The 13,634-nt window shown below is 38.0% G+C and overlaps 1 protein-coding gene across 1 annotated transcript in view; it reads right to left on the bottom strand.

Moving 5' to 3' along the window:
• tenm2b (teneurin transmembrane protein 2b) overlaps positions 1–13,634 on the bottom strand; it is a 295,557-nt gene that overhangs the window by 86,620 nt on the left and 195,303 nt on the right. Inside the window, exon 5 of the mRNA XM_051677764.1 lies at positions 11,034–11,256. Within this exon, the coding sequence (XP_051533724.1) occupies positions 11,034–11,256 (223 nt within the window). The remainder of the gene's footprint in view (positions 1–11,033; positions 11,257–13,634) is intronic.

The following is a 13,634-nucleotide window of genomic DNA, read 5'->3' as shown; positions in this document are numbered from 1 at the left end:
ATGGCTCCGATCCCGGTGTTTGAGGCATCCACCTCGACAACGAATGGATAGTCTGGATTCGGATGATGCAGAATGAGAGCGGAGGTGAAGCGGGCTTTGAGGTCCTTAAAGGCTTGTAATGCTGATGCAGACCAACATAGTTTGGTGCCCCCTCCTCTTTGCATGGATGTAAGGGGTGCAGCAATCATGCTGAAGTTCCTGATGAACCATCTGTAGAAGTTAGCGAACCCCAGAAAATGTTGTAGTTCCTTCAGAGAGGATGGTTGAGGCCAGTGTAAGACCGCCCGCACCTTGTTGTCATCCATGGCGACCCCATCAGAGCTCAGGATGTAGCCCAAGAACGACACAGATGTCTGATGAAACTCACACTTCTCGGCCTTGGCGTAGAGCTGGTGTGAGATTAGACACTGAAGAACGGCTCTGACATGTCCGATGTGTTCTTCCAGGGTATTGGAATAAATGAGAATGTCGATGTATACAGTCACCCATCGGTTCAATATATCTCTGAAGACATAGTTGATGAAGGACTGAAACACTGAAGGACTATTGGCAAGTCCAAAAGGCATGACCAAGTATTCATAGTGCCCACTGCTGGTGGAAAATGCTGTCTTCCATTCGTCCCCCTCTCTGTTGCGAATGAGGTTGTATGCGCTGCGCAGATCCAGTCTGGTGAAATACTTGGCGGTTCGTAGCTGTTCCAGTGCTGCTGGGACTAATGGTAAAGGGTAATGAAATTTTACTGTGATATCATTGAGAGCATGATAATCGATTCAAGGTCTGAGACCACCAACCTTCTTGCCCATGAAGAAGAATCCAGCTGCAGCAGGTGAAGTGGATGGTCGTATGAAACCCTTGGCCAGCTCCTCCTCAATGTAACTTTTCATGGCCTTGGCTTCAGGTTCAGATAAAGGAAAAATCCTGCCTCGTGGTGGTGTCGTGCCCGGTAATAGTTCAACGGCACAGTCACTGGAACGGTGAGGGGGGAAGTTGTGACGCTTTGGTTTTACTGAAGGCTTCCACCAGATCTGTGTATTCATTTGGTAATTCGGGTACCTCAGCAATTTTCTCTGTGACTGATGCAGCTCCAACAGATATTGGAATCACTGACCTCAGGCAGTTGGAGAAGCATGTAGAATCCCGTTGTGATATCTGTCTCTCTCTCCAAGAATGACAGGATTGTGTGGTGAGTGAATGATATAGAGAAGTGTGAGTTCAGTGTGTTTGATGCCCACTTGAATGGTGATGTCTGTGGTGGTGAATTGAACATGGCTGGTCCCCAGAGGACATCCATTTAGCGCTGCCACTGCCAAGGGAAATTTACAGGGAATTAGTGGTATCTCAAATTCTCTGGCTAATTCTTCATCAATAAAGTTGCCTGCAGCCCCTGAGTCGAGCATGACGTGAGTGGTAAATTACTTAAATGCGAAGGAAATTATTACCGGCACATTAATGCATGAGGTTAAATGGAGAGGTAGAGAGACATTACTCGCCACCGGTTTAGATGGTTGTGCTGGTCGTACAGGACAGGTTGCTCGTAAATGTCCGGGTTGACCGCAATATAAGCATAGGCGTTGTCTGATGCAGCGTTCTCTCTCCTCTGAAGTCAGATGTGCCTGCCCTATTTGCAAGGGCACCGATTCCTCAGCGGTGCATGTCGGCTGATAATTCTGCAGGGGAAGTTTAACTGGTCTCCACGAGTGAATGAGATTGTCAATACGGATGACAAGATCAATGAATTGGTCCAATGTTCTCCCTTCATCATGACATGCCAACTCCGATTGCAGTTCAATGTTTAATCCTTTTCGAAACAGCACTTTGAGCGTGTCATCAACCCATATAGTCTGTGCAGTGAGAGTGAGGAATGACAGGGCATATTCGGCAGCTGTGTTTCATCCTTGTTGGAGAGAGAGCAGCTGATCGCAAGCACTTCTCCCTCCCTCGGGATGTACAAACACCTCACGAAAGCGTTGTCTAAAGCTGGTGAAGGAAGTGAATTCCGTACCCTCGTTAGACCACACAGCAGTAGCCCAATCCAGTGCCCTCCCTGTGAGCAGCGAACATATAAAACAAATGCGACTCTCCTCCGTGGGATAAAGCGTAGGTTGTTGGCCCATGAACATCGAGCATTGCATCAGAAATACCTTACATTTAGAAGGTGTGCCGTCAAATTTATCTGGGAAGGCGAGTCGTGGATTGGCAGTGATGGGATTCGGTTTTGTCAGATTCAACGCTGGATCTGGTTGAGGTGTCGGTGGAGACGGGTTTGTTGCAGGTAGGCGAAGGTTTTGCAGCGTTTTCACCATCTCTGTCAACGAGGTCAGCCGTTGTAATTGTTGCTGATGAACTGGCAGTACACCAGCCTGAGTGGAGAGTTTGTTAGAGAGCTGAAAAATTGCTGCCGGATCAGAAGGTGGCGAAGTCTTCTGTAACACTGACTCAGGAGAAACAGAAGGTAGATCCATTTGCAGCTTTACTAGTAAGGTCACAGAGAATATACAACAGGCAGAGGTCAATATCCAAAATATACAGCAACGTACGCAAATCCAACAATCATGGTCACAAAACAGACAGAGGGTCGAGGCAGGCAGAAAACAATGACAAAGTATATTCCAGGAACAGATCTAGGTCAAAAGGCAAGATGATAATAACAGGCAGTAGTTCAAACGCAGACAGACTAGAATAGAAAAATGCTCAGAAATGTTAGCAGGGGCAAAAACAAGACTTCGCACTGAGCCCTGTGTTTGCAGTGCTTAAATAGTCAATGAATTGGGTACAGGTGTATTGTAATCAGTCCAGCTGAGGATGATGGGAATAGTAGTTCATAAGAACACTTAATACTCGGGTGATGGCGCTCTCTGGTGGTTATTGAGGGGAGTGTTCATAACACACATATTAAGCTACACATAACACATAATCTACACATGTGTAATTTATGTATAACTTATGTGTAGCTTATGTGTATTTTCTCAGGCACAGGTTGAGTCTAAATAGATGCACAACTTATATTATTTCAGTAGTACACCCAAAAGACAATAGTCATATCATACTGTTCATGTGTTACATTTGCTATAAGTTTACTTCGATGTTGTTTCTTCATCAAACAGCAATGTCAAATGTAAATCAAATCAATCACTGAAACATCAGCATCACCTTGAGTAAGAAATAACATGTATATTATGTATGTGTATATGCATATAAAATACTGATAATTCACCATTGTTGATAGTTCATTGTTGCACAGAAAGTCAGTGTGATATAGTATTTATTTGTATGAATATAGTACTCATTTCTCTTGTAAGACACAAATAAACTTAAATAGATATGAAATAATTATAAAAAATATAATTTATGGAAGTGCAAAAAAACAAACAAAAAACAACCTGACACTCTTACATACCTCGGGTCTCTAGAGACTCTATACACTTTTGGTGCTTAAACCATTATAATTATTATTATCATTGTTTTTTGTTGTTGCAATTTTGGCATTTTTTGTGTGTCACAATATTTATAAGAGATAGACTGAGGAATACTAAAGAGGTGTGGGTACAACTCCAAAAAATGGATGAGGTACAGGGGGTGGAATGAGGTCCCGGATCTCTAAAGACCCGAGGTATGCATTTAAGGGTTAATGGACTCATACACAACTATTACAAATGGTGCAAACATTCATTGATGCTCACAAAGGCAACACATTATTTTAAGAACAAAGGGGACTTTAACTTTTTGGATAATTTGTGTAAACTGTTATTATTTTGCCTTGTGGGATATATGCAAATGCCTGTTATGTAGCTTCTGAAGGGAAGTACTAAATAAACTAGTACTAAATAATAAAAAATGATCTTTTATCTCGTACAGTATATTTGTATAAATTCTGAAAGGGGTGTGTAAACTTACAAGACAAAAGGGTAATGAAAAAGTATGCACTTAACTCTGTGTGTGTGTGTATTTATATATATTACACACACAAAACAGTTAGTTTCGGTCCTCGAATCTGATTGGACGAGACACGTTCCATGAGTACTGATGGTCTCACACCATCAGCACTCGGACGCTTCACTGTGTGTATCACTCCGCTTGTGATCGTGTCATTCTAAACTAAAGTGTAAGAGCATTACAGATGTGTTAAGAGCTATCTGTCTTTTTACATTTCATTTTGTGACATTACATATTTTAGCCAGCAGGTGGAGGCAAAAGACCATTTTTGTGTGTAATATGAGCCACTTGGTGACGTGACGCGAGTCAGCATCACTCAGTGTTTACATTCAACAGCACTACGTGATCGCTTTTATTTATACTACTAAAGCTGGGAAATAGCTTTAAATGGCTTTACACTAACAACTTCAGCATTAAGGCTCATCACAGCTGAGAGACACAACAGACTGATTAATTACACAAACTCAATTACCTCTTACCAGAGTTTCCACATTGGAGAGGACATACTGTTCAAAATGGCGGAGGAGATTGCAGTTTCTATAGTGAAAGACTCTTACGCACCGGCTACCGCAAAATAGGGAGGAATACCCCCGCTTGAACGGCTGTTTTTCCACTTCCAAATAGATGAATTTCACCAAAATGACATTATCTTCAGAAAGCTGACTAACAGACTACAACATCATCAACAGGTGATCGCACACGCTCCATATCTCTCTCTCTCTCTCTCTCTCTCTCTCTCTCTCTCTCTCTCTCACACACACACACAAACATCCTTGTTTCTCCAATAACAATTTAGAAACAGCCCAATCCATGATACTAGTAGTTCTAAAGTGATGTTTTTGAGAGGCTTGGATGCATCATTTGTTCTGAACCAGCAATGGCATAAATAAGCACTGTTGTGATTACCTACAGCCAAATCACAGCAGTGCTGATGAGGGCCATATCACACTCTTGCTTGTGTGATATTGCTTAAATATATACATATATATACATATACATATATATATATATATATATATATATATATATATATATATATATATATATATATATATACCTATAATTTTATGTATCTAATATACTGTCTCCTTTAAATGCAGTAGCTTTATCTAATATGTCCCCTTTAAATAGCTTAAAGGAATAGTTCACCCAAAAATGAACATTTGCTGATAATTTACTCACCCTCAGGCCATCCAAGATGTATCTGAGTTTCTTTCTTCATCAAAACAGAATTTAAAACTTTAGGATTTCATTTCAGGCCTCCTCCTCTAAACAATGCAAGTGAATGTCCTCCAAATTTTCATTTTTGGGTGAACTATTCCTTTAAATCCATTTGATTTTTCAAAAGGGTGGCTTTACCGTAGTTGAATAACTTTAAATTATGAGCAGCTTTTCCAGTTTCAATGTAGGTTCCACGACACTGGTGTGATTCATGCATTTGTTTGCATGTACTGTATATGCATGAATGACACTCTCTCTCTATTTCATACACACACACACGCACTTACACTTATCCCAATAGCTATGTAACAGACAAGTAGTGGGTCAAATAGGCCCAACAACTCTCCAGTATATATATATATATATATATAAAAACCTGGCAGAGCTGAAAGTAGCTCAAAATTGCCTGTAAACACCCAGTGGTATTAATGGACGAAAGTGTTCAGAAAAGTGCTGGCTTTGCACTTTCTGGCAGACAGGGCTGTCTAACAGACAAAGCGATATGAGGCAGAGGGTGTTTGAGGTCAGGTCCATATGCCCTGACAGAAGTCATTCTAATCTGCCAGCCAAAAGTAGAGCTTAAAAGTGTCAGGGTATTGTGGGTAGTCCGTCCAACTTCTGGAAGCTGCTTGATACATTTGAAGGATCAGGGAGTACGTTTGTCTGTATGTGTAAGTGTGTGGCCATGAATGTCTGTTAAGAAAATTTGGTGCTGGACAACACATCCGGGAATATTACAGTCTGCCAGACAAATGTTAAAAAAAATATTATGTCATTTGTGCTGTCAAAATTAATGTTTGTCTGTAATCAAGACAAATGAATGATAAACATCTATTATAGTCAATATGCCACACTTCGCTTTTCAATACAAAAAAATGTCATGGGATTATTTCCTAATGAAAAAACAAAAAAAACAAAAAAACAAAAAGGCAAGGCTACCATAAGTTAAACTGCAATTTGCCACATTTTTATGTCATATAATTTTTCACGTGTAATTTATCTGTATGACTATTTTCTATGAAAACACGTACTGCTGACAAAGTCAAATTTGTCCAGCTTTCTGCAACAACTTGAGATGTGCATAAGCCTGGAGACCTTCTCTTCCAGAAGGCGGCAGTTTTAACACAATTCTACAGTGAGAAGGCAGTCACTGTAATCGCGAATTAGGACTTCACAAGCTGCCAGGAAAATGAAACCTCTGTGGCTGCAAAGCACTTTTAACATTGGGATGGAATTGGCTGTGTTAATATTTTCACAGTAAACATTGAGCTTATTTCCATGCACAACAATATGCTGATAACTATCAAAAATCAGCTTAAACACACAAAAAAGATAACTTAAAGTCACCATGAATTCAAAATTGACAATTCTTATTTTCTTATTGGATGTTGCTGTTTTTATTATAAACTATCAGTGCATGCTGTTTTTTCCCCTCAATGGTTTGCCCTCTTAATCTTTAATCAAAAACAACAACTGGCTTGAATTTTTACACTTCGAAGGAGGAATATCGGAGAATTCGCGTTTATGTTGCGGGGACAAGCGGTTTGAGTTTATTTATATTTTTTTGTGCAGCCAGAGATTTCTTGGGATGTACAGTTCGAGTAAGTGTTCTTTATTGATTATGTTTGGTGTACTGTGATTAAAAACATGGATATATTGTTTTTAACTCACTTGTTTCACATTCATCTGTATTGGCACAACAGCTTCCGCCTCATTGTAAGCAAAGACCACAATGTGCCGTGTGCGTTTGTGGGCTGGTTATTTAGTAATGTTGAGAGTTATAACATTCGATTCTCAAAATTTTTGAAAAGCTGGCCGGTATCGCTTCACAAGTTTTCCCGGTAAGCGATTCTGACATGAGCAGCAGGGTGGAAAGGGGTGTGTGTGTGTGTGTGTCTGTGGCTGTAAACTTAAACCTATTGGCTATTTTTAAAAATGGGATGAGTTGTCCTGCCCCCAATTCCTGTTTCAGTAGGAAATATGTCAAATCAGCAAATCGAACAGTGCTGGTCAAGGCACTTCAGTGCGACTTTAAGAAAACCTCATTTTATGTGAGCTTTGACAACAAAGTGTAAACAGGTATGATCACAACACTTGCACAATGGATAAGCAGGTAAGAACGCAGGTAAAGTTGTTTGCATGCAGTGCAAAATTGGGGTAATGGGCAAAAGTGTCAATCAGTTTTGTAATCCTGAAAGAGGGATGCCATTTAAAGCGTTACCATGACCATACACAACGTCGGCTTATTAGGCCTAATCAGTGTAAGAACGTGCGTGCAAACATGCTCAATGAGTCTGATTGTGTCTGATAATGTTGAACTTGTCAGACATTGGGATGTTTTAACACTCAAAACCCAGCTATCGGAAACCCTGGTGAGTGTGTTTGGGAACCATGCAGTCCCTGAAAACTGGACTCTGCTTCATGATGAACTAGGATGCAGCTGCACATTGGGACAAAAATTCCAATTGTAACTCCCTCCAAAAATCCTGCCCGCCACCCCACCTGGGTCCCCTCCACTCCAGACTCCCAACCACTGAGACACTTCATCTCATGTGACAGCTGCACATTCCTCACTTTCTGTGACTCTCAACCAATCTGTCATCATATGGCCCCATTCAGCACTCTAGATTTCAAAGTAGAACTTTGCGTATCCCGAACACGCTGTTGCAGCCCTTTTTTGCATGCATGCCATTGCATGACCTATTTTTCAGGCATCACTTGCTATATCTGAAAGCAAGTTTCAAAATTTTTAATGGGAAAGAGAGACAGGGAGACAGAGAGAGAGACAGCGAGAGGAATCAGTGTGGCGGTGATGGACATGGTGGGTGTGTGTGGCCTTGTGATGTAGCATGCTGCTCATGGAATCAGTGGTGTGAATGTGTGCCGACAGGGTATTGGACACACAGCGTGGTGCTGGGTGGAGTACGTAAGGAACTGGGCTGTGGTGTGTATCAGAGCACCTGGTGAATAAAACATCTGAATGAAAGGGGGATGGAAAATGAAGAAAGAGAGAGAATGAGAACAAGAAATAGACACCAAGAGAGTGTGTCTCATAAATAGTTCATATTGCATAGAGGGGTGTACTGTTTAGTCAAGGGAAGTGAGCCACCACACTGCCGATAAGATATACTATACTAACGTAAAAAACAAAAAAACAAAAAACACAACCCACAGAGACGCAGTAGACACCTCAGTGTGACAGAATTTACCGTATGTGTGATATATGAATGGTGTGTGTGTGATGGCGTGTGACTAAGTGTTTGGTGAGGGTCTCTGTGGGCTTTGTCTCTGGGTGGGTGTCTGAAATGGGTTTGTGTCTTTTGTCTCTGTGTGCTTTAGACTGGAGACTGAATCACATGCAGCAAATGCAGAGATCCAAAACAAAATCTATATTTATTAAATGCTATTAAATATTTAAAAAAATAATTAGCAATTAAAACATTTTTAAATAAGCAGTTTTGTAATTTTTAAAATAATAATAAAAAATGAATGTTTTAGTCTGCAAGCAGACTAAAGTCTGTTTTTCATTATTAGCGAGTTTTCATTTGCTTCTTGTATTTCCCCTTTTCCGTTTTTTATGTATAAATATTTTTTTATATATTTTACAAATTTTAAAATGTATATTTTTAAAGATTTTTTTAAAAGTATAATTCTAAACAAAACAAGCATAATTTATATTCTTTCTTATAATTTATTTTATACAAATATATAAATAATTTATTTTCTACCATTTAAGTAATATAATTATGATTATATGTATGTGTGTGTGTGTGTGTGTGTATATATATATATATATATAAATCATTAATTTTCTATAATTTTAATGTATATACACTACCGGTCAAAAGTTTTGAAACACTTGACTGAGGGTACGTTTACACAACTGTGATGTACTAAAAACGGAAAAGTTTTTCCTTTGTGTTTTTGAAAAGTTTCGCGTATAGACGACAACGTTGTCAAAACGATCCCTGTTCACACGGATCCACGAAAATGACTTAAAATGCTGTATTATGCATGCCAGGCCAGTAGTTGCCGATGTCACTTTGTAAAGAAACACTACGCGCCTGTGTACATAAGCATTCTTCCACAGAGCGGTGAACACAAACAATGAAGATGGCGAAAGCATCGAGCAATTTTGTCTGGACGGACAATGAGATTGCTTTATTACTACAATTACTTTGCTGGAGAAGCGTCAATAAACTAAAAATCTTGAGCAGCACAAACACAGTCCTGTAGTCCACCACTGTTGTTTTTAATGTCTCGCACGTTGTTTTGAAGTACTCACGCGCATGCCTATAGACTGAACTCTCAAGATTATTCAATAAACTCCGCTCATTTTTACCATCACTTCATCTCCTGCCTTCTTCTGTATTCCCCCTGCTGACTCTTGGGCTGGTAGGAGAGTAAGTTAACATAACAAGCTGTTGATATTGACTGGTTTTGGATGTCAGACAGAACTCTGATATATGGATATCTTCTGATGGACAGAGAGGTCTTGTGTACACTGGATCTAACACGCATTTTCACTGCCTCATGTTTTCATATTCTAAGCATATCACTGAATACTGTACATGGCATCACATCTCTGTCTATAGGCTATATACATAAGCGGTGGGTGAATGAATTGCAGGGTAAAGGTACATCAAATAAAATCAAGTAAATAAATAAATAACATTTAAAATACAAATACATTTTTCCCATCTGAATTCATACATTAATTTCAAGATTTTCAAATTGCAGGTTCTGCTTACTGTGCAATGTTCACACGCCATACAAAACACTCCAGATTAATAAATTGTTGATTATTGTTATTTGCACAGACATCAGTATTCATATTGATAATTATACATCTCAAATTGATGCCTATCAATCCATCATTCTTTATATAACATGTAATAGGCATGCACATGACGTCAACGTTTTCACAAATTCACATTTTTGTATGTTTACACGGAGACGATAACGGCATCGTTTTCAAAAATGTGCATTTTGAAACCCGTTTTCAAAAGTTTGGGTTTTCAGGCCCCAAAACGCCGTTGTCGTGTGTACACGAACAGCCAAAACGCATAAAACATTTTACGTTTTTAGTTGAAAACGTTGTCATGTAAATGGCCTCTGAAATGTTTCTCATGATCTTAAAAATCTTTTGATCTGAAGGCGTATGCTTAAATGTTTGAAATTAGTTTTGTAGATAAAAATATAATTGTGCCACCATATTAATTAATTTCATTATAAAACTAAAATGTAATAATAATAAAAAAAGAGTTTTCGAAATTGATGACTTGGACCAAATAATAAAGAAAAGCAGCCAATAAGTGCCCAACACAGATGGGAACTCCTTCAATACTGTTTAAAAAGCATCCCAGGGTGATACCTCATGAAGTTGGTTGAGAAAATGTCAAGAGTACATGTTTGCAAATTCTAGGCAAAGGGTGACTACTTTGAAGATGCTAAAATATAACACAGTTTTGATTTATTTTGGATTTTTATAGTCACAACATAATTCCCATAGCTCCATTTATGTTATTTCATAGTTTTACTATTATTCTAAAATGTGAAAAATAAAATAAAAATAAAAAAAGTGTTTCAAAAATTTTGACCGGTAGTGTATATATATATATATATATATATACTGTGTATAGGGTTTAGCAACAAAAACAATGAACGCAATAATATCACCTTTACCAGGGCACAAAGGTTAAAAGATCATTAACTAATCAACATGAAGAATGAATGAAGTCATATTAGTTTGACTGCAACATCACAAAACGTATTTTCATTACACAGTTAATGACGATTAAAAAACAGCTTTATTTTTGCAAAAAAGGGAATTTAGGCAATCCTGGCAGGCATGCTGCTGGCTTATTTGTGAAACTAACCGTGTTTCCAACGGGACACTGCTGTTGAGTGCCCAACTGTCCTGGAGCTGGACGGACTCAGGGGTTGAAGGTCCATCTGCCGGGGCCATATTTGGCACATGGCTCTGGTTCCGACGGCTGGCCTGGTTGTTGCGGTTGAGGGAATTAGCTGACGACTGGTGGTGGTTGTGTGGAGGGTGCAGAGGAGGTCGAAGAGCAGACTGACTGTGATGACTTGATGCACCTGAGAGAGAGAGAGAGATGAGAGGTTAATCACAGAACATCTTTTTCTTTATGTTCCCTCATAGGATACTGTTTGTGGCATACTTTTTAGACAATTCAAACGAAAAGTATTCCAATGTTCAAGTTAATTTGATTCAAAGCAGGAGTTTACTGTTTCGTAGTCAAGCATGAAAGATTTCAGCTGAAGTACTGAGAGGTAAAATGTCTGCAACAGACATAAAAATCGATTATGAATAATCAGATCTAAGCAGACACAAAGGAAGACTGTGATAAAATCCATTGCTAGGAGGAGAACTAACACATATCTAGATTTTAATTAGGTTGAATACTCTGCAAGCATGAAAACCTTAAAGCAAAAATTTGATTTGAAATGTACATTTTTTTAAATAATACATTTGTAATGCCTTTTAGATCCTGACATGTTTGTACACTAAATCATTGATTTAATATTTATAATTTAACAAATTAAAACAAATATATAGTTGAAATATAGTCAATATTTGCATTTTTTATTATTTTTTAATAAAAACCTTTTAAAATTATATTTTAAAACTATAAAAAAATATATTAATAAAAATCTAATCAAACATGATTTTATTAATTGCACTGAAACAAAATCTAGTATAGGTGAGAATAATTATAATACTATTTTAAACATATTCAAGTAATATTTAATAAAAAAAAATTCAAATTGCATTAGTAGTAAAACACATTTTTCATAAATTAGGAAATTCCATCACAAGTAGGAGAAATTATTTATTTTGATTTAGTGTTTAAGAGTTGGATACAATAAGGTGTTAATTTTTATTTACTTAAATGTGGAATTGTATCATGCTATCTTTATCAGGCAACTATGAATCTGAGTGGACATCCATGACGTGCGGAGTCCCACAAGGCTAAATTCTTGCACCGCTCCTGTTCAACCTGTATATGCTCCCACTAGACCTCCCATAGAACCAAATTGCATTCCATAGATATGCAGAAGATACCCAGATCTATCTAGCCCTATCGCCAAATGACTACAGCCCCATTGACACTCTGTGCCAGTGCACTGATGAAATTAACTGTTGGATGTGCCAAAACTTCCCTCAGTTAAACAATGACAAGACAGAGGTCATTGTATTTGGCAACAAAGGCGATATTCCAAAGGTGAATACATACCTTGACTCCAAAGGCCTAAAGACAAAAAATAAAGTAATCTTGGTGTCATTTTGGAGTCAGATCTTAGTTGCAGTAGTCACATCAAAGCAATAATTAAATCAGCCTACTATCATCTAAAAAATATAGCCAGAATTAGATGTTTTGCATTCAGTCAAGACTTAGAGAAACTTGTTCATGCATTCATCACCAGTAGGGTAGACTACTGCAATGGACTCCTAACCGGCCTTCCCAAAAACTATTAGACACCTGCAGCTCATTCAGAATGCTGCTGCCAGGATTCTCACCCGAACCAAAAAATCTGAGCATATTACTCCAGTCCTCACATCTTTACACTGGCTTCCAGTTATATTTAGAATTGATTTTAAAGTATTATTACTCGTTTATAAATCGCTCAATAGCCTAGCACCTAAATACATTTCAGATATGCTTGTTGAATATAAACCTAACAGACCTCTCAGATCATTAGGATCAAGTCAGTTAGACATACAGTACATAGGGTTCACTCAAAACAAGGTGAGACAGCGTTTAGCTATTATGCCACCCGCAGCTGGAACCAGCTTCCAGAAGAGGTTAAATGTGCCCCAACAGTCGCCACATTTAAATCCAGACTGAAAACATCTGTTTAGCTATGCATTATCTGACTGAGCATTGTGCTGCAATTATTGATTTCACTGAATCATTTTGCTTTTGTCTTTTTTTCATTTTAATTATTCTATTTTATTCTTTTTATTTTATTTTTATATAACTTTTTTTTGGTTATCCTCTGTTTGATCAAGGAAGGTTAACAACAGTTACGGATGGTGATAACAACTTAGTTATCCTCTGTTTATTCAGGGAAGGTTAACAACAGCTATGGATAGTGTTAACAATTTAATATTCTTTTTCTTCTTACTCATTTTAATCATTTTAAATGTTTTCCAAATTTATTTTATTACTTTTTACTCTTATTTCTTGTTCTTAATTGTTTTTTTTATTTGTTTTTTTATGTATCTTGTATTTCCTTTAAAATGTATATGTAAAGCTCTTTGAATTGCCATTGTGTATGAAATGTGCTATAAAAATGAACATGCCTTGCTTTGCCTTTGTAGCCTGCAAACAAAATAAAACATAATAAACAGACATACAGGAAGATTGGCTCTTTCCATACATCTGACAACACACACACACACACACACACACTTTTATCATTGTGGGGACTCTCCATAGACTTCCATGATA

This window comes from Myxocyprinus asiaticus, chromosome 38, assembly GCF_019703515.2.
Source record: "Myxocyprinus asiaticus isolate MX2 ecotype Aquarium Trade chromosome 38, UBuf_Myxa_2, whole genome shotgun sequence".
In the NCBI taxonomy this organism is placed as follows: domain Eukaryota; kingdom Metazoa; phylum Chordata; class Actinopteri; order Cypriniformes; family Catostomidae; genus Myxocyprinus; species Myxocyprinus asiaticus.
This window is presented reverse-complemented; position numbering and strand designations above follow the sequence as displayed.